The sequence below is a fragment of the Protopterus annectens genome, chromosome 4.part1 (genome assembly GCF_019279795.1).
Source record: "Protopterus annectens isolate FY-2018-M chromosome 4.part1, PAN1.0, whole genome shotgun sequence".
Classification (NCBI taxonomy): Eukaryota; Metazoa; Chordata; order Ceratodontiformes; family Protopteridae; genus Protopterus; species Protopterus annectens.
In genome coordinates this window covers 482,103,686-482,126,222 of record NC_056734.1, presented here as the reverse complement: position 1 = coordinate 482,126,222, position 22,537 = coordinate 482,103,686, and the positions used below count along the sequence as shown (strand labels likewise).

The window sequence follows — 22,537 nt, the reverse complement described above, 5'->3', positions numbered from 1 at the left end:
AGATCCAAAGATATTAGTATCTTTGTCTCCGAGACTGTGCCTCTAAGTGCACCAGCTCCAACAGTTTCTAGATGGATGACTCTCTGAGCCATAACATTCCTGTCAGATCTGAGGCTTTAGAGTTGATGCCATAGTTGTCAGCCCCTTGGAGCTTTGGCACTAGACAGCTCAACTCCAACCTCTGCCTTAAGAGGAATGACTTTTGGCAGGGGGAGCCAGTGGGGAAGAAGTGTGGCTTCTCAGCTCCATCGACTTCTTTATCCCTGGAGCATTCTGCTTTTGAGATGGTGGAAAGTGTTTTCTCTACTTCTGCAGGATGGATGGCCCCTACCTTCTTGTATCCTTTCCTCTGGATCCCATGTACCTCTGCACCTTGAGCCTCAACATTCTACAGCACAGGGATAGCCAACCCAAAGCCTCCAGGTTACCCAGCAGGGTATCACAATCTCTTCGGTACTTCTGAGCATCCACCAAAGAGGTCCCTAGGAAGAGGACGTGCAAGAAGAGGTGCTTGAATTCCACTCAGGAATCCATCCCCAAGGATTCTGATTTCGATAAAGGGGAAGGGTCCCCAAGATCACTGCCCAAAGACGTCTCATTCAGAGACATCCTTGAGATCCTCAAGCAGAGTGGTGGTTGGTCTACTGAAAATCCTTCCCCAGAATTGGTATTCCTGGAGGCGTTTGGGTCTGGCTTATCTACCTGCTAGGTAACCACACACTGATGAGCTCATTGACTTGATCTCTAAGTGGGAGTGGAAGGTACCTGTCACAACTGAGCCAAACTCCAAGAGACTGGATCGGATTCTGGCACCACCTGTAGGAAGGGGATTCTGGAGCATAGAAGTGCACCTAGATGTCATAGTCTTGGTGTCGACCACTAAGAAGGAACTAAGCAGAGCAATGTTCCCCTGTCCATCTCTCTAACAGAAAGTCTAGGGCTTTGGACAAGTTTAGGAAGTGTGTATATGCTTCAGCAACTTTTGCCGTCAGGACGCTGAACTACTTGGCATACTTTACAAGACTTCAGAGGGATTTGATTAAGGAACTTTCAAAATCTTTTTCTGGGACCACTACTGCTGAGACTCAGGCTTCTGTGACCTCAAAGTTGGAAACCCTTAAGTCCATCTCAAATTTATCCATGAGGCTTATCTCTAATGCAACTGAGGGTACCTGAAGGGCAGCAGGTTCAGGCATTTCCATTAGGAGGCATGCCTGGATGTGCTTTTGTGACGCCCTTCAAGTCCTCTTTCATCAATATTCCCTTTGACGAACCTTCCTTATTTGGCCCCAAAGTGAATGACACACACTCCAGGTGCAAGCAGGATGGAAAGACCCTCTCTGTAGTTGGGAGTATGTTTTTTGACTCCTCAAAGGACCGCTAGGAACTAATGAGGAGGATGAAAAATGTGGCTCAAGAAATCCAGGGTCCTTTCCAAGATCCACGTGGAGATAGTTCCCCCAGAGGCAGAGGGGAAAACTCAAATGGAGGACACCACCCAAGTGGCAGAGGAGGCCCTTAGAATCAGGGCTCTAGAGATTCTTTCTCTGACATACCCTATTAGTGCTCCTGAAAGGAGGCCTGATTGTCTCCCTCTGGAGGCAATCAGAGATTGTTTATCCTTGCACCTGAGAGCCTGGCTAAACATCACAAAAGATACATGGGCACAGAAGATTATTTCCAGAAGTTATATAAATTCCCTTCCACTTCCATCTACATGCAAATTTCTCGATGTTCCACCCAGTCAGAGGAAAGCAGCAGCTCAAGAGATACAAAGCTGGTAGAAAAACAAGTCATCCAAGAGGTCCCACCAGACCAGATAGAATCCTGAACTTACTCAACATTCTTTTTAGTGCCAAATAGAAAAGGGGACTGGAGACAGATTCAGGATCTCAGCAATGTGAACAAGTCAATTTGACACTCGAAGTTTCAGATGGTCATGGTTCAGTCCATCCCGCCCTTTTTGGGCAAGGACAAGTGGATGTATTCAGTATATGTTTAGGATGCATACTATTGCATAAAAATGAACAGACAATCCAGAAGGTTCTTATACTTCTGGCTGGTAGCCAGTCATTACCATTTCAGAGCATTGCCCTTTGGTCTCACCACAGCCCTCAGGGTATTCATCAGAAGCATGGCAGTGGTAGCAGCTCACTTGAGATTTCAGTGATTCCGAGTGTTTCCATATTTGGATGACTGGCTCATTACCACCCAGACCAAGCATCTACTAAGATCATGAGGTCAGGTACTCCAAACTTGCTGCCATCTTGGAATCACAATAAATTACAACAATCTCCATTAGAACTGACTCAGACAATTCCAATTCATAGGAATGATCTTCAACACAATATCAGTGACAGCTTCCCTTCCTCTATCAGGAGTACAAATTATAAGATTCCAGGTCAAAAAAATAATGTGCGGTACCACAATCTCAGCCCAACTGAGCCTTCAAGCCTTGGGGTCAATGTTGGCGGTTGTAGGTTCTAGTTCCTCTAATGAGATTTCACATGAGGATTATGCAATGCATGCTAGCAACACAATGGTCCATTCTTTACCAACATATGTCAGCTCAGATAAGAATCATTCAGGCATGCAAGAGATACTTCCGGTGGTGGATTTGGTCAGATCAGGTTTTACAATCATCATTTCATTCTTCTCAGCTCATTTCATTCTTCACTGTCCAAGGCCACATTGACCATGGGTGCCTCCCAGATTGGTGGGATGCACTTCTTGGGGAAGATTGGCCAAGGCACTTTGTCTCTGGAAGAGTCCAACATGCATGTCAATGTCCTGGAAATGAGAGCAGTGCTCTTAGCATTGTAGCCCTTTCAAGACTCTCTCACTTTCGGGAACATTGATATCCAGACAGACAATATGTCAGTGGTTTGGTACATCAACAAACAAGGAGGAACCAGATCTTACTCCCTGTGTTGAGAAGCCTTCAGAGTGTGGCATTGGACAATTTCAACCAACTGGTTTCTGATAGCAATGTACATTCCAGGGAAATCTAGAGTGATAGCAGACAAACTGAGCAGGTCCACTCATCTACCTCGAGTGGTCTCTCAACATGAAAGTTGAGGAAATGATTTTTCACCAGTGGGGCGAGGCTTGCCATGATCTCTCTGCATCTCTCCTAAACAACAAGTGCAGCAAATTCTTTGCCCTAATTCCCCCATCAGTGGAATCACTGAGGGATGTTCTGTTCCGCAGTTGTCCCTCCATCTCCTCTGTGCTTATCCCCAACTCCCCAAGTTTCTGCAGAAAGCTGTCCAGCTGAGAGCGAAGTCATCCTCATTGCACCTTCCTGACCTTGACAGATTTGGTTTCCCTTTCATTGGCCTCATTTAATTTACCCATCTTGGATTCTGGATCCAATTCCAGACCTCCTGTCTCACCTGACAGGCATGACTCAATCTGGATGTCTCGAACCTCAAGCTAACAGTGTGGTTTTTCCAATTCCTTTAATAGCCGGAAAACCCATGCTCTCATCCCTTGTTCGTCGTATCCTTTTATCTTCCCATAAAGCTTCCACCAGAAAACTTTATAGAAGTAAGTGGAAAATATTTGTTTTTTGGGCAAATCGGAAACATATTGACCCCTTTTCTGCCCCAGAACAGTGTTCTAGAGTTTTTGCAACAATTCTCAGTGAAGGAGCTAGATCCACAGCCATTAGTTCAGTTGTCCTCATCTCAAATTTTCATATTGGGCTTGAGAAATGTTACCGACTTATCCAAACTTTGTAAAGCCTTCTTGAAAGGCACTCTTCTCTTGAGACCTCCTTATTAAGATCCAAATCTTCCATGGGACTTAACCTGGTACTGCAGGCTTTGATTCATTCCCCCTTTGAACCAGCAGCAAAATGTGATCTTAAGTTTCTGACTTGGAAGACTATATTTTTAGTAACAATCACTCCTGTCAAAGAATTTCAGAGTTAAAACTCTGGCTTCTAAAGCTCCTTAACTGATTTTTCACAAGGATAGTCTAACATTGCAAACTAATTCTTCTTTCCTTACTAAGGTGGTGTCAGAATCTAACATCAACCAGTCCATCAATCTGCCAATTTTCTTTCCTAAATTCACAAATAAAGGTGAATATGCACTGCACTTACTAGATGCTCACAGACAATTGCATTTTTACTTACATAGGACAAAGGATTTTAGAAAAACAAACACACTAGTTGTCTCCTTTACAGACTCTAAATTGGGCAAATCAGTGGTAAAAGTAACTCTAGCCCAGATGGTTGACTAAGTTGGGCCTGTTCCTACCAAAGCCGTCAAAAGCCCATTCAACTAGTTCCATGACTACTTCTTCAATGTTTCTATCTAGGGCTTCCATGGACAACATATGTGCGGCTGAAACTTGGGCCAATCCTCATTTATTTTTTATTTAACATTTGTTGACTGGGCTAGTCTAGCTGGATATATGTCCATTTTCAGTAGAGGCCCGGGGAGAAAAGCTCCACAAAGAACAGACAAAATTCAAATCAAATTACAGTTACAAAGCATTAAACTTCAGTTATAGATAAATTAAAGTTTAGTTAAGATAAAATACACCACGTCCCCTATTTTCAAGTTTGAGTTTTTTGGGTTTTTTTTACCTTTATTATTATTACCTTTATTATTCATTACAAACCGGATCTGGTCAAAGATAAGCCTTTGGTTCAACTGTGCTCAGGAATACTGTTCCTTAAGAGTCCACCCAGGATATTAGGTAGCTGGGGACTCTGTCCCAGCTATTGAGGAATGAATAAAAATTGACAATATTGGATAAAGAAGTTATTTACTCACCATTACGTTCCATCTTTATCCATTTTCATTGTTCCTCAACTCCCCCCCCACCAACCCCCAACCTCTTACCAATTGATTTCTGGGAGAGTTGGAAATTATAAGGACACCTCTGTCCTTGATGTTGAGCTCCAGATTATGACTTTATCTATGATATATGATAATATTTCTTACATTTATAATTCAGCAAACAAGATCTGAGGTATGTTAGGGGTTGGTGCATTGTGGGTAAGGGAGGAGCCCAAGAGCATTTTAGTGGCCACAAGCTAAAATAATGACCGATTCAGATCTGAGGGTCAGATCTGAACCCAGTGGTTGAGGAATGAATGAAAATGGACAACACGATGAAATGTTATGGTGAGTACATAACTTCCTCTTTAACAGCCATTTCAGTTTATCATGCAGTTTATGAAGCCCATTCCTTGATTTCCTACAAACTCTGCAAAACCATTTTCCTTCTCTGAACTCCAGTTAGAAATACTGAACTTTCATATGATCTCAAATTCATGCTGGAACAGTAACTAGGTCAGTGCATCAGAATCGTCTACATCCTTGAAGTTTCTATCCTCAAAAACTTTGTTCTTGGTTGCTTTTACTTCTGCAAGATGAGTTTCCAAGTTACAGGTCCTATTTTCTGCAATTCCTTATTTAGATTTTCACAAGGACAGAGCATCCCTTCATACTTAACCCCACATCTGATGTTGTTAATCTTCTTTCCATTCATCACTGTTTGGTTTGGTTCCGAGCCCTCGGAACCGAGTTGGCCTTTTTACCAAGCTTGCGCCAGCCAAAAAACTCTCAAGCTAAGTTTCTACCCAGAATGCCCTTCTCCCTGTTAACCCAGATCTTGTTTGCCTCCTAGCCATAAAGTTGCATTTCAGCCGAGCTCTCAGCTAAGTGGAACTTTATTTGATATTTGTGTGGAAAACTTTTGATATCTTCATTTTTTATTCAGTGAATAATATTTCTAGTCTGTTTTCTTCTCTCGGACCTTATTTTTTCCTTCTCTTCTCTACCCGTTGTTACTGTTGGTAAACATTCGAGTACCATTGTTGGTACGACCTTTCCTGCCTTACCCTTGTGGTTTTCCTTCAGTATCATAGCTGATATTTTTCTTTCCTGTATAGACTGTTAGGATTGGTTTAGTAAGGTGTTTCTGTTTTCTCTCTTCCATATCACTGTACTGGTACAATTGTGACTTTTTGAACAGTATTTGACTTATTTGTTCTGACTCATTATACTGTTGGCCTGTGGTATCTCTCTATCAACATGCTGGATAGGAAAGGTACTTCAGGTTTTAAGCACTGTGCTTCATGTAATGGCAAGTTACCTTATAGTGATTCTCACGATGATTGTGTATACTGTTTGGGGGTGCCACACTTTTCAGAGCAGCCTCCTTGTGACATTTGTCAGAGTTTCAGTCAACGCACTCTTAGTGAGTGCAAAAATAAACTAATACTGAAAGGGTTACTTAAGTTTCCCCTTTTCAAAGGCCATTTCTGCAATGGAGGTCTCAACCCCTCCTACTAAAGACAAAAAGAGGTCCCACTCTGTTCCCTCCTCAGCATTGGGTGATCAGGGTAAGCCTGTCAAATCAAAGGTCCCAAAGTTGTCTTTGGAGCATAAATCTGCTTCTATGGCTCTGTCTTCCTCGGCTCCGAGCATCTCGAAACCTTCTATACTGGCGCTAGTTTCCGGTACCAGTCCTGCCTCCAACACCAATTATACACCTCACGACGCCTATTTTGACTTCGGCACTTGTGGCCACCTTCGATACCTTTGTCAGTTACGATTTTGAAACCGACCATTTCAGCTCAGAGTGCCACTTCCGTTTTACCACCAAAACTGGATTTGACCCCATTACTACTGGTCTCAAAACTTGAGACTTCAGTGCCGGCAGACCTTGCACCACAGACCCGATACTCCCCTTCCGTAGATCCGTTTCTGGGCCACATGTATAACCCATTCATTGAACATCCTGTCTCCCTATCCAGAGTACCCACTAGATTCACCAGGACCCTGTCAGAACACGATGTGGTGCGTCTTGTAGACCAGCTGTTGGTAGCCAGGGGGATACCCACACTTTTTAAGACCCATCCGCCTGCAGGACTTGGGTTGGTTTCTCCACAGACTCTGTCTTACACTCCTCCTTTGACCATTTCGGTTCCAAAGCCGCCTGCTCCAATATTCTTCTCAGAACCCATTACATCAGCGCCTATAGTGCACCTCACTTCGGCTCTAAGTTTGTCCTTTTGGTCTTCGGTTCCTGCAGAACCGGTCCTTCCTCAATCTGGGGATTTGGGGGAGGCGCTTTGACCCGGGGCACAGAGCCATGTTTCTTCTCTGTTCCATCCTCTGTGCCGATAGTCACGTCCACACCTATCCTGCTTGAGGCTCCATTCATGGGGATGGGTTCATCAGAGCGGGGTGTGACTCTGATCCTGAGGATGACTTTCTCAGTTCTGGGCTCCCATCCCTCTTCGGGTGGACCTGCTTTGCATGCGATGGAGAGGGCTTTTGCTTCTGGAAGCACTCCTTTGATGTCAGAACCCCAGTTTTCACCCCCTGAGCTACAGCTGCCACAGACCACCCCTCCGGGACACCAAGCAGAGAAGTTGCAGGACACGCCTGTTCAAGGTGCCCGCTCTTCCAAGTCCTCCTCAGACACCTCCACTGAGGAGCCCCCTTGAAAGAAGACTTGCAAGAGGAAGCACATGGACTCACCCGAGGAGTCCTTAACAGAAGACACAGATTACAATGACGGTGAAGGGTCCCCTTGGTCACCTCGTGATGACGTGTCCTTCAGAGAATGCTAAAACAGAGAGGTGACTGGAAGCTCTACAACCCTTTGTCTGAGGAGTCCGTGTTCCTGCAGGCTTTTTACTCCTGGTCTTCTACCTCTTGGGTGACCCTGCCTGCCAACAAGCTCATCCAGCTTGTCGTGCAGCGCACTTGGAAGAACCCGGATTCCATTGAGGTGATCCCTTGGAGACCTGACAAAATTCTTCCCCCTCCCGAGGAAAACCCACATTGGTCCATAGGGTTACCAGTCGATATTATGGTGGTGTGGCGGTGGCCATGAAAAAGGACTTGGCTGAGGAAAGTCCTGCTGTCCACCTGCCCAACAGGGAGTCCCTAGCCATGGACAGACTTGGGAAGCAAGTTTTTGCATCAGGGACCTTTGCTATATGGTCTCTGAACTATTTGGCACATTTTACAAGGCTCCAGAGGGACTTGCTGTCTGGGACACTAACAGGAAAGTTGTCTGAAGTCAGGGACAAAGTGGCCTTGCAGCTCGCAGCCCTGGAATTGATATCCACCTCATCCATGAGGTTGCTTTCATATGCAACCGAAGGGATGGCCAGAGCAGTGGGTTTGGGAATTGTCATGAGGCGTCATGCTTGGATGCGCATTTGTGACTTCATGGACCCCTTCAAGTCTTCCTTTGTGAATGCTCTCATTGAAGCATCATCCCTCTTTGGCTCCAAAGTAAAGGACATGCTAGCCAGATGCAAGCAAGATGGAAAGACCCTGTCTGCCATAGGCCTATGGTTTTCCAATCCTCAACGTACCTTCTCCAGGCATCAGAGGAGTGGGAAAATTTGGCACAAAAAAATCTCAGGGTCCTTTCTGTGCCACACGTGATAATACCCCCAGGGGCAGAGGAGGGTAACAGTTCTGGGAGACACCCCTACAAAGGCAGAGGGGGTCCTCTTAACCAAGGCTTCAGGGACTCCTTCTCTGGACAGCCTTACCAGCACTCCTGAGGAGCAGCCTGATTGCTTACCTCTGGAAGCAGTCGGGGGTCATTTCTCTCTGCACTAAGCTGCCTGGCAATCTATTACCACTGATCATTGGGTGCAGAGTATCATCACCAGAGGTTACACCATTCCCCATTCTTTTCAACCAAATTTTCCGAGAAAGCTTCCCAACATTCCACCCAGTCAAAGGGAAGCAGCAGCTTTAGAGATAATAAAGCTGTCTCAAAAAGAGTCATCCAACCAGTCCCACCAGACCAAAGTGGATCTGGATTTTACTCGAGATTCTTTTTGGTGCCAAAAAAAGACAGGGGACTGGAAACCCATTTTGGATCTCAGCAGCTTAAACTAGTCTGTCACCCAAACCAAATTCTGGATTGTCACGGTTCAGTCCATTCTCCCCTTTTAGAGAGGAGGTGTTTGGATGTGATCGATAGATCTCCGGGATGCATATTACCACATCAAGATGGACAAATGCTCCAGGAGTCTGCTTCGCTTCTGGCTAGGGGCCAGTCATTATCAATTTCTTGCCCTTCCTTTCGGTCTCTCTACAATCCCCAGAGTGTTCATGAAATGCATAGCAGTGGTCACAGCTCACTTGAGACTTACAAGGATTCCGGTGTTTTCATATTTGGATGATTGGCTCCTCACCACCCCCACCTTCTGGTAGCAGCACTGCATTATACTCTCTCTGGCAAAACTGTTGGGAATAACGATATATTGTGAGAAATCAAACCTTACTCCTACACAACAAATAGAATTCATTGGAACAGTGTTCAATACCCAGTCCTGTCTTGTATCACTCCCAAATCACAGACCCCAGCGTTCAAGGCTCCATCTCCGAGTGATACTCTGTCACACAAAAGTTTCAGCAAGAGAAGTTCTTGAGGCCTGGGTCCTATGGCAGCTTCGATTTCAATAGTGCCTCTAGTGAAGCTACATATACGGATCCTGCAATGAGTCCTTCTTTGTCAGCGGTTCACCAACTATCACCCCCTCTATTACCAGATTCGAATAACCAACTCCTGCAAACAGGACCTCCTTTGGTGGATGAGGCCAGACACAGAACTTTGGAGTTGCCCATTTCAACCCCTCAGCCCAGAGCCATTGTGACCATGGATGCTTCCTTGATTGGGGGGGGGGGCATTTTCAGGGTAAGACAGTCCAAGGCACACGGTCCACCTTAGAGGCCCACCTGCATATCAATATTCTGGAACTGAGAGCAGTGTTGTTAGTGTTGCAGGCCTTTCATTCGGCTCTCCCTTCTGGGACAATTACAATTCAGTCAGACAATATGTCAGTGGTCTGGTATATCCACAAGCAAGGAGGAACCAAGTCCTATGCCCTGTGTCGAGACGCCATGAGAATTTGGCAGTGGGGGATAAATTCCAATCGCTTTCTAATAGCAACGCATATCCCAGGGAGCTCCAATGTAATTGCGGACAAACTGAGCTGATGCATCCTTCTGCCTCCTCCTGCCTCATGAGTGGTCCCTCAACCCCAAGGTGGCAACAGAAATCTTCAGCCACTAGGGCCAGCCTTGCTGCAGTCTTTTCACCTCTCCTTCGAACAAGTGCAGCAGCTATTCTGCCGTTCTTCCCCCGGAGGGTAGGAGGTGATCCTCATAGCTCCATTCTGGCCTCAACAAGTTTGGTTCCCCTTCCTTTGGCCTCACCTAGTATACCAGCCAAGACCCCCTTCCAGATCTGATTACTCACCCCCAAGGGTTGAGCCACCCAAATCTGTCCAGTCTCAAGCTGACAGCTTGATTTCTCCACTTCCATTAGTTGACAGGCAAACTAATCTTTCTTCACCTGTTCGAGACATCATTCTGGCCTCTCATAAACCAACCACCAGAAAACTATATCAGGATAAATGGAAAAGGTTCTCCATCTGGTCTTAGGGTAACATGCTAGATCCTTATTCGGCTCCAGTAACTGCAGTACTTCAATACTAGACTAAGTTATTTGATAATGTAGCCTCTGTCTGTACTGTACGAGTACACTTGGTGGCAATTTCTAATTTCAACAATGGTACAGATGGCATCCCTCTAATCTCTTTACGTGTATGCAAGGCCTTCCTCAAGGGAACCTCTCATATCAGGCCTCCTGTCAAACAGCCTGTGGAACTATGGAACCTCACTTTAGTCCTTCAGTCTTTGACTCAAAAACCTTTTGAACCTGCTGCGAAGTGTGTCCTAAATTTTTTGTCTTGGAAATTTTTATTTTTGGTAGCCATCACGACTGCTAGAAGGGTCTTGGAGCTGCAGGCATTGTGTATCAAGAGACCCTGTCTGGTCTTCCATAAAGACTTCGGATAAATCCATCCTTCCTTCCCTCCCAAAGTTTTCTGAATTCTCCATTAACCTACCAGTTTTCTTTCCAAATTTTTCTAATAAAGGAGAGTACTGCCTTCTCTCCTTGTATGTACATAGGCAACTGAAATTTTACCTTGACAGGACTAAACCTATCCATAAGTCTGAACAGCTTTTCAGCTCCTTTTCTGGGCCCAGAATGGAGAAGCTGTTTCCAAGTTACATTATTAAAATGGCTTAGGGACTACATACATTTCATCTATTCCCCTCAGTACGGAACCTATGACAAAAGTTAAAGCTCACTCCACTAGATCTATGGCAACATCTGTAGCTTTCCATTCCAGGGCTTCCATGTATGACATCTGTGCAGCAGCTACTTGGGCTAAGCCTCGTACCTTTATCAATCATTACAAATTAGACTTAGTCTCCAGAGGGAGAGCTGCCTTCGGCTCTATGGTAATCATGAATGTTCTTCCATAAGGGCCACCCATGGACCTCAAGGTAATTTGGGATTTTGTCCCATCAGTGATGAAAGAAAAGAAGATGAACAACATCAGATAAAGAAGTTATATCTTACCATAACGTTACGTCTGTGTTGTTCATCTACTTTCATTCATGACTTCCCACCTTCCTTCCCCCTCCAAAGGCTCCTGGGGGATGCTTTGGGTCCAAGTGGTCTAGAATATTTGCGCAGATGTGGCCTTGGCTTTACTTCTCTTTCTCTAGCAAACTCAATCTCAGGTAACAGGGAGAAGGGCATTCTGGGTAGAAACGTAGCTCGAGAGTTTTTTGGCTGGCGCGAGCTTGGTAAAAAGGCCAATTCGGTTCTTAGGGCTCGGAACCAAAACCATAGGTGATGAATGAAAGATGAACAACACAGATGGAACATTATGGTAAGACATAACTTCTTTTTTTCTATCTTAGGTGGTTTCTTATGCAGACATAAACCAGCCTATTCACTTAACATTTTTTTGCAAATTATTCAAATAAAGGTGAATATGTTTTATGTACCTTAGATGGCAACTTAGATTCTACCTGCGCAGAACAAAAACCCTTCAGGAAAGACGCAACTCTCTGTTTTCCTTGCCATTAATAAACTTGGGTCAAGAGTACATAATGTCACCCTTTCTAGGTGGTTTTCTGTTTGTGAATCGAGTAAATGTATGAAACGCAATCTCCTGTTACCATCAAATCTGAAGCTCATTCCACCAGCTCTACTGCAACTTCAACAGCCTTTATTAGAGATTCTTCAACTGATGAAATTTGTGTAGCAGCAACATGGTCTGTGTTGCACACTTTTGCTAAACATTACAAATTAGATGCCATCTCAAAGTCTAGGGCTTCCTTCAGAGCCACTGTCCTCAAAAATCCCCTCTCATTATGCCACCCAGATTGCCTGTAGCTGGGGATTCTGACCAAGCAGTTAGATCAGACAAACAGAATTAATAGGATTCTTGTCTGTCTGGTACAACATCCCACCCTCCATCCACCTTCCAAATTGCAACTTTGTTGAACCTTAAGGAAATTTCCATTTATTTTTGACTGTTTTGAAATCTAGTTGGTAAAAAGGTTGATCTGAGGTATCTCTAAACACAAAGGCATTAAGAGATAATATTTACTCTAGGCTGCTCTAGGCCGGAACACTAGGTTTGCTGGCTGAGATCCAACAAGCTGCTTGAGGACTCTATCATTCTTATTGGTTGCATATAAATGAAAGGATCCACTATTATGGTAAGTACATAAATGCATTTTCTGAAAAATGGTAGTTATAATTCCAGTTTTGATGACCTTTTTTCCTTTGAATTATAATCATTTTCTATTACAAAGCTAATTCATATAAATCAGACCTTGTTTTTTGAATGTGCTTTCCCGGTTTCAAACTGGTTAAAATAGTGCATTTTTTTTTCTGACAGAATGGCAGCTCGATGTTTTTGGGATGCTGACACAGATAACTATGCTCAAGATATTTATATGAATGTAAGTTTGGGGCTACAGTTTTAGATTAATTTTAATGTTTCACTTACATTTTCCTATTTTTTTAATGACATCCTTAGTTTAGTGGCACACTTCCTCATTTTATCTTAAATGGGTTTGTAGAACAATAAATTAACATAGTGGCATGTATCCTTCTCATTGTCAAGAGTTACATTTGCTACTTGTATGTTACTTGACTGTGGTAATTAAATATTGAAATAGTATATGTACTTGGTTTTTACTCTCTGCTTTTTAACGGAATGTGCATAGGTAAGTACTAGGTAATCCATCTACAGATTATTGCAGGCATAGCTAAAAACCCATGATGACAATTTCCCTCCATGTCTCTTGGAGGGTGATGCAGGAAAGACTGGTGAGAATTTGAGGTCACCCATCCAATTATCTAGGTTTACCTTGATAGTGTCAATGGCACTACTCTGCTTAACATGTAAGTGTTAAGTTGTCAATCTCGCCTTCATTCTTGCTTGATGGGTTCGGAGCCGATACTCGGCTCCGACTCGGCACTTGCTAAGCTCGAGAGTCACTTTTACCAGCTCGAGGCAGCCCCATATCCCATGATGCAAGGCGGTAAGTACCCAGATCTCGTTTGCCGCTTCGCTGATGAGGTCCTCCTTTTGCCAGCTCCTGGTAAGTGATTTAGATATTACTGTTTTAGCCCTCTTTTAAAACTTAAAACTTAAACTTAAAACTTAAAAACTTTAGTTTAACGTTTTTAGTTAATCTAAGTCCCTTTTCTGACTAGAAAATCCCTCACTCCCTTATATTTTTAGTCAGGCCTTCTTCCCTCCCATCCCCCCCCCCCTTGTTAGGGTGTGTGTGTGTGTATTAGAAGTCAGTTATCTGACTATTTTGGGATAACTATTTCTTGGGACTGTGTTGTGTGTGTGTGGTTACAACTATGTCCAAGGAAAGGGTCTCAGGCTTTAAGAAGTGTGACTCGTGCTGTCAGAAGATGTCTCTGACAGACTGTCACACTTCTTGCTTATACTGCCTGGGACCTCTCCACCTGCAGGACTCCTGTGCAATATTTCATTCTTTTAGCCAGAGAGTCCTGCAGGAGAGGAGAAATAAATTGATTTTGAGGGCCTTCTTAAACCGGAGGGCTCTCCGCTAAGTCGGCCCGACTAAGACTTCCAAGTCTTCCAAGGCCCAGGCTTCTGTCTCTAAGCCTGCGGCCTCGGTTCCGACTCTTTCAGAGTCGAGATCGGCTCCGGCTGGAGCCGATCCTAGTTTGCACAAACCTTCGGCACCGATGGCTATCGGTGCCGATACTGGTTCGGTCACATCGGTGTCGGCTCCAACTGGCTCCGACCACCATGTGGCTCAGGCTCGTGTCGCCGACCGGCCCCGACACCGTTACTTTTGTGTCTGTATTGGCTCCGGCCAGAGCCGATACATCGAGACCTTCTGTCGGTGCCGAAAAGTTGTCGGCTCCGACAGCATCCATGGTTTCATCGGCTCCGATGGTTCCTTCGAGGAAGAGGTCCAGGTCCCCTTCCTTGGAACCGATACTTTTCGGCTCCGGCCTCTCCTCTCCTCTCCTCTCGGAGCGGAGCCATCGGAGCCGATCATCCAGGTCATCCAGGCTTTCTGACCATGATTTAGAGAGGGTGGTCAGTAGATTATTAAAATCACAGGCACTGGCCCAGATGCTACATAGTCCGTCTCAACAGACGACTATTAGTCCACACCCCCTTGCAGTTCCTCCTTCGACTCTACCTCAGAGTTTGGAGCTGGAGTCTTCGGGAATGGTTTCTGCTATGGCTGAGGGACAGATACCCCCCCCCCTTCTGCTCCCTCAGCCTCTACTCTTATCTCCTCTTCGAGACCTTCCTTAGAGGGATTCAGTGGTCGGGCTTCCCTGGTCTCCTCTGAGGGGGTGAGTGGCATCGGACCCTTGTCCGACCCCACTCTTCCCCTTGGAGCCTCGGCCTTGGTGAGCTCGGCTCCGACATCGGCCTCGGAGCCTTCCTTTTCGGTGGGCCCTGGAGTTCCTGGTTCTTCGGAATGGGTTCTCTCGGACCTCCCTGGGAGGGGAGCCTTCGAGGTCATGAAGAGTGTGCTAGCCACTGGACTCAGCCAGCAGTCTGTTCCCTTAGCTCCTCCCTCTACGGTGCCTGTCGATATCTCTGCCATCTCTCTTGCTCCCGGACCCAGAGATCCTCCGCCTCAGGTTTCCCCACTGGGAAAAACCCCCTCTTCCGAGGATTCTCCTGATCAGTCAGGGGATCTTCCGCGCAAGAGGACCTGCAAGAGGAAACACGTAGACTCCCCCGAGTCTATCACTTCAGATACCGACTTAGATGAGTTGGAGGGATCCCCAAGATCCCCTCTGAGGATGTCTCCTTTTCAGACATCCTAGAACTCCTTAAACAGAGAGGAAACTGGCCCTCCAATAATCCCTCTGAGGATGAGTCTGTATACCTGGAGGCGTTTGGATCTCGGCCCTCCACCTCCTGGGTGTCTCCACTTTTCGACCCCCTTATGCAGGTTATCGCTCGAAAGGCTTGGGCTGCTCCTGACTCTGTAGAGCCAGTCCCTAGGAGGCCTTCTAAATTTATTACTGCCCCTTCGGACAAACAATTTCTCACTAAAGGTGTCCCTGCTGATGCCATGGTGGTGGCGGCTGCCACTAAGAAGGAACTTGCAGATCCTTCCGTACCTGTCCATCCTCCTAATAAGGACTCTAGGACCATGGATAGGTATGGTAAGCGGATGTTCTCTTCAGCGAGCCTTTGCTATGCGCTCGCTGAACTACTTATGTCACTTCACCAGACTCCAAAGGGATATCCTTAAGGAGCTAGGTGAAGTAGTACAGGATCCCACAGCTGCAGGGGCTCAAGAAAGAATTGCTTCGCAGCTAGGAACCCTTAATTCTATTGTTAACTCCTCCATGCGACTGATATATGCAGCAGATGGAGCGAGTAGGGCCGCAGGTACAGGTGTGGCTCTTAGACGCCAAGCCTGGATGCGGCTCTGTAATTTTGCAGATCCCTTTAAGGCGTCCTTCACAAACTCTCCCTTTGATGGGTCAGCTTTGTTTGGCCCTCAAGTGAAGGAAACATTGACCAGGTGTGAGCAGGACGGCAAGACTCTTGCTGGCGTAGGGGTCCGTTTTTCCACCGGTTCTAGACCTTACCCTAAAGGACAGAAGGGTGGCAAAATGTGGTTCTGCAAATCCCAAGGAGTCACGCCGGATTCACGTGGTCAATTTACCCCTAGAGGCAGAGGGGGTAACAATAACAGATGCCGCTCTAGAGGCAGAGGGAGTCCACAAAACCAGGGAAGCAGAGAGCCTCTCTCTGACAAGCCCTTTCAGCATCCCTGAGATGTTGCCCGACTGTCCATCCTTGGAGGCAGTCGGGGGAAGACTATCGCTGTACCCAGAAGCCTGGCTTTCCCTAACTCAAGACAGATGGGTACAGTCGATCATATCCGAGGGTTACAAAATTCCTTTCGAGAAAAGTCCCTTTTCTCACTCAAATTCCCTTCCAGATGTACCACCCGGTCTAAGGGAAATTGCAGAGTTAGAAGTATTCAAACTTCTACAAAAGAGCCATTCAGCCAGTTACAACAGACCATTCAGAGCCCGGAATCTACTCAAGAGTCTTTTTGGTCCCCAAAAAGAGGGGAGACTGGAGACCAATATTGGATCTCAGCAGACTCAACAAGTCTGTGAGAAAGACAAGATTCCGAATGGTCACACTTCAGTCAATTCTGCCCTTCTTACAGAAGGACAACTGGATGTGCTCAATAGATCTTCAGGATGTGTACTATCACATAAAAATTCACAGACGCTCCAGAAGGTTTCTCCGCTTCCGGCTGGAGTCCAGTCATTTCCAATTCAGAGCCCTGCCCTTTGGTCTCACTACAGCCCCCAGAGTGTTCACCAAATGTATGGCAGTGGTCACGGCTCACCTGAGACGTCAAGGATTTCAGGTGTTTCCATATCTCGACGACTGGCTCCTTTCAGCCACCACCAGGCATCAGCTTCTTCAAGCCAGGGATTACACAATAAATCTTTGCACTCATTTGGGCATTTTGATCAACTACGGAAAATCCTCCTTGTTGCCCTGCCAGTCTATTACTTTCATAGGCGCAAACTTAAACACTGTTCGGATGTCAGCTACCCTCACAGAGCAAAGAATCTCAGATATACAAGGTCACGTGAGAATCATTCTAGCCAGCAACAAAGTACAATCCAGAATGGTTCTAAAAGTGCTGGGCCTTATGGCTGCGGCCATTACCCTTCTTACCCTGGCTCGCTTCTATATGCGCCTTCTTCAGTGGATGTTGTTCACTCAGTGGTCTTACCAACAACTTCCGATGCGTCACCAAATACTGGTGACACAGATTTGCAAGAATCATCTTTCTTGGTGGATTACTTCTCCCCAGATTCACCAAGGCAGACCCTTTGTACCCCCAACCCCGGTAGCCACTGTCACTACGGATGCCTCCCTGATCGGGTGGGGGGGGCATTATCAGGACAGGATGGGTCATGGGACGTGGCAACCGTTCAAATACCACCTGCACATAAATGTCCTAGAGATGAGAGCAGTGCTTTTAATGTTGCAAGCCCTCAACGACTTTCTTCCCTTGGGGACAATTGCAGTCCACACAGACAACATGTCTGTAGTATGGTATATCAACAAACAGGGCGGAACCAAGTCCTACCTCTTGTGTCGAGAAGCGCTCAGACTTTGGCAATGGGCGATCTCCTCTCATCGGTTTCTGGTAGCAATGCATATCCCTGGGAAAACCAACATTTTAGCGGACAGATTGAGCAGAGCTATTCTCATGCCTCACGAGTGGTCTCTCAAACAATCTATAGTGGAGGAGATTTTTCTAGAATGGGGTCGCCCATGTTGCGATCTTTTTGCTACTCCCCAAAACAGCAAATGCCCAGACTTCTTCTCTCTCTTCCCACTGCCAGGCCATCCCCCCAGAGACACTCTGACCCAGGATTGGCCCCAGGGACTTCTTTATGCCTTTCCTCCTTTTCCTCTGATCCCACAAGTAATCCAGAAAGCCACCGTTTTGAGAGCCAAAATGATTCTCATTGCCCCTTATTGGCCTCGACAAATTTGGTTTCCGTTCCTCCATCGTCACCTTTTGGTGCAGCCGTGGCATCTGGACCCAGTGCCAGATCTTCTGATTCACCAATTGGGTCAGTTGCACCGGTCGATCCCTTCTCTCAACCTCTCAGCATGGTTGCTCCACTTCCTTCCTTAGCCAGGCTTCCTATGATCTCTAATCCTGTTAGAGACATCATAGTAGCTTCCTTAAAATCCTCTAACAGGAAGATTTATACTAGCAAATGGAAATGTTTTTCTTATTGGGCAAAAGCCAAGAATATTGATCCCTTCACTGCTCCAGTACAAGCAGTTTTGGATTTCTTAGCGGAAATTTTTCACGCGGGCTCCTCTTCTTCCACGGTCAAAGTTCAGTTGGCCGCTATCTCGAACTTTCATGTCGGGTTCGCAGATCACAACATTATGTCCCACAGGCTTTGTAGAGCCTTCTTGAAAGGAATTTTTCTCCTGAAACCTCCAATCAGGAGTCCTCCTCCTCAATGGGACCTGAATTTAGTGCTGACATCCTTGATTCTTCCTCCCTTTGAGCCAGCTGTTTCATGTTCCCTGAAATTTCTTTCATGGAAAACTTTATTCCTGGTTGCTATTACATCGGCTAGGAGGGTGTCTGAACTTCAGGCTCTATCTGTTCGCCCCCCCTATTTAGTCTTCCACAAAGACAGAGTATCATTAAGAACTAATCCGACCTTTTTGCCTAAGGTCGCCTCAAAGACTAATTTGAATCAGGCTATTGATCTTCCTGTATTTTTCCCAAACTATTCAAACAGATCGGAACAAAAATTACATTATCTTGATGTCCACCGCCAACTTAGATATTATTTGGACAGAACAAAACAACTCAGGAAATCCGATCAACTTTTGTTTCTTATGCTGATAACAAGAAAGGCCTTCCTGTCTCAAAAGTGACCTTGTCTAGATGGCTTTCTTCTGTCATCTCTGAAATTTATCAGCTCAGGGGAAAACAGCTGTGCTCAAAACCTAAAGCACATTCTACCAGAAGCTTAGCCACTTCCACAGCTTTTCAAGCTAGACTTCCATTAGACACTATTTGTGCAGCAGCCACTTGGGCCACTCCTCATACATTTGTTTCCCATTACAAATTGGATTTGGCCTCCAGGGACAGAGCCAGTTTTGGCTCTACAGTTCTCAAGAGTCTGCTCCATTGAGCCACCCAGGATAGAGGTGCTAGGGACGCAGTCCCATCAAGCAAGAATGAAGGCGAGATTGACAACTTAACATTGAGAAGTTATGTACCTACCATAACGTTCCATGTTAGTTGTCTTCTCTCGCCTTCTTTCTTGCGACCCTCCCTCCTTCCCCCAGGCCTGGACAGACCTTTCTCTCTACTAGGAAGAATGCTTCTGAAGACCATACAGTGCTGGTCCTTCTACCATCCTTCAGGTTTTTTCTCTCCTTATACTTCTTTGTGAAGTTATTATGCTAGGTGCTATTGCCTATTGTCATCAAATGAGATCTGGGTACTTACCGCCTTGCATCATGGGATATGGGGCTGCCTCAAGCTGGTAAAAGTGACTCTCAAGCTTAGCAAGTGCCGAGTCGGAGCCGAGGATCGGCTCCGAACCCATCAAGCAAGAAAGAAGGCGAGAGAAGACAACTAACATGGAACGTTATGGTAGGTACATAACTTCTCAGTATGTTTCTTCCAAAGGTGGGGGATACACTGGGGTATTATCATGCCAATGTGTCTTATCTGTTGAAGGTTTAGTTCCTTTAACCTGGTATTTGAGAAAACATTTGATGTTCATCTTTGTGTCAGTGTTGCAGTAGCATATAGCAATATGGGAAATTTTCTGCAGGGATCTGACATCCTGCCTATATGCAAATGCTTTTGGGCTCCTTCCATCTGCACCATACATCACGGGACATGCAAGAGCATGCTGGTATAAAAGCAAACATATGGGCTTGAAACTTCAGAACTATCTTACTGTTTAAAATGTCAGTCAGACTTGGTCTTCACTGTGCCTTCATCTATTCAGTGATTGGCTTCTTTGAACTCTTTCACAGAAAAGTGTCCCATTGAGTACGTTCCTTCCATTTTTATGAGAAAGGGAATCTTTCTAGTATCCCATGTCTAGGAGAAAGGGAAAAGAAAGTCTGTGGCAGATAAATTCATTGAAAAAATTCCCACACATCTTGCCTTTTTTGTTTGGGGGAGGCTCACAAATTTAATTCCTATAGTATTTGCCATGTCTTTATGCCTAAAACAATTAGAAGTAGGCTCCACTCCCTCAACATTTTTCTTTTGATTCTGAGATTTAAGGCCTTAACTACATTTGCAATGGAAGCTGGTGCTGATATCTCAGGTGTCTCCTTTTCAGCTTTTATGAAAAGGAAAACTGCAAGGGAGGTAACCTAAGCAGCTGCCCCTTCACCATTTGTCAGCTGGTCTTCAATGAATGACTCCACGCTATCAGCTGGTCTTCAATGAACGACTCCACACTGGCCTCTTTGGAGTCCTGAAACTGTCCATCTCCTGCTTCCAACCCATCTGGTGTTCCTTCAAAGGCCGACACTAGGGGTCAGTAGTCAGACACATCCTCCAGGGCCAGATGTATGTTTCCTCTGAGAAGTTAGAACTGTGTTTACTGTGTCTGGGGTTGGATAGCAGCTGTCAAGTGCTAATGAGGGAAGAGATGCCTAGTCCTCAAGACTCAACTCCAGTACATTAGATTTTGGTTCTTCTTTGGCTTTAGGCACTTGCATTTTTTTCTTTTGCTGCTTCTTTTTTACAACTCCCTTCTTGTAGCAAGACTAAAGAGGAGTGGTATTCTTTTGTTAAGGACCTTTTTAAGGTATTTCATTCTTTACAATCTCCTATTTTTCATCCTCTCAGGAAAGGAATAAATTTCAGTCTCCTGGTAGTGACTGCCAGAGGTGAGACTGCTGTAACCATTTCTGGTTCCTCAAATTATTCTTTTTTTTTTTTGGCCACCTCCGGTGTAGTCCATACAGCCAATATGGAATGGGAGGTTTAGATACGTCCTCTACAGCTACTGGAGTGCCCTTGGCAAGCAAAGGAGAGCCACTATTGTCTGTTCTCAGAGAAGGAGCAGGGAATACCTCTCTGCTAGCCAGACTGGAATACATATCCCTAAGATGATTTTGCCTGGCAAAAGTGGGATGATTCTTTTTGACAGGATTTTCTAATGAAGCAAAAAACTTAAACATATGTCTTCTGTCTCAGTTCCTTTGGTGGGAGTGATTTTTTTGGCCTTGGCTAGCTTTAGTTCAGGCTCTTTGCCCTTCCAATTCAGCTGTTTCTTGTCTATCTATCTCTCTCTCTCTCTTTGTTGACTGGGAAAGTCCAACTAGGATAAAGCCCTTTTTCAGCTGAGGCCTGGGGAGAAGAGCTCCTCATTCAATACAAAAAAATTCCAGTAAATAATGTATAAGTAACACAATAGACTATAGTGTACATACATTTGAGAAAGAGCACTTGTATAGGAAAATACAGTGTGAATACATTCATATTAGCAAGACATGTACAGTTTCAGACTATGGAAGTAAAGAAAGAGGTAGCTTCAAATTGTGGAAAGTATGATGATAAAACAAGGTAGTTTATAATATAGATATGTTAGTAATAGGGTATACTATGAAATAAGTCTTGCACATAAAGATTGAGCAGTGGATAACTAGAATAGTAAAAAAGTTGGAGTAGAATAAACAGTTATAAGAAGAATTAGTTTTGGGTTAAGTAAAGAAAAAAAAAATCACTGGAATCTATGACACATGGAAATAGAGAGGGATTAATCTAGTTAGAGAGAAAAGGTTAGTCCTTATCATCCTGAAATAGTGATTGATCTAGGTTGAGAGAAAAACGTTACTACTTATGACTTGGTGATTATCCTCATGACCCTTCTTATCTTTGTACAGGTGGTGGAGTATAGAGGGGGAGCAGGAAGAAAAAGTACTAAGATGTGGCTACATTTGTTCTAACTGAGGGGTGGTGCAGGGCAAAGCCAGTTTGTGTTTAGATGTTGCTTTAGTAACAACTTGAAACTATTTATCTTGTTTTTCTGATTTAGTTGTGAAGGGATAAGAGTTCAAAGTCTTTGTAACATGGTTGGGGTTACAAAGAATCCCTATTTGAGTTATTTGTTTTGAAGGTAGTGAGGAGAGATTTGTTGTTTGATCTCGGTAGTCTTGATTTAGCTAACAGTTGGATAATATTTTTTAGTGTTGGGCATTTTTCAGTAAAGTGCATTAAATTGATTTATGTTGTGAGTAGATGAGGTAGAGGGGAGTTCTAACTAGTGAAAATTTCTAAGGTCTACACGGTGGTGAGTTTTTAGAGGGATATTTGCTGCAAATTGAACTGTTTTATTGTAACGTGTCATGATTTGTTTTAAGGGTGGCATTAGGCTTTGTAAAGATGGGGGATGCATACAAAAGGAATGGAAGTAGATAGATGGTGGTTATGAATTTTCTACTGGAGTCTGAAAAAACGTCTTGCCCTGTAGAGTGATCCCAGTTTACAGTGCTTTTTTTTTTCCTTTTTTTTTGATGGCCTGGAGCAGGTGTTGGTCATATTTAAGTTTGACCCCAAGCAAAACAGAGTAGTTTTATTTGTGG

General features: G+C 44.9%; 1 protein-coding gene across 1 annotated transcript in view; it reads left to right on the top strand.

The window, feature by feature from the left end:
- DYNLT2B (dynein light chain Tctex-type 2B) overlaps positions 1 to 22,537 on the top strand; it is a 602,204-nt gene that overhangs the window by 434,133 nt on the left and 145,534 nt on the right. Inside the window, exon 4 of the mRNA XM_044070295.1 lies at positions 12,770 to 12,833. Coding sequence (XP_043926230.1) covers positions 12,770 to 12,833 — 64 coding nt within the window. The remainder of the gene's footprint in view (positions 1 to 12,769; positions 12,834 to 22,537) is intronic.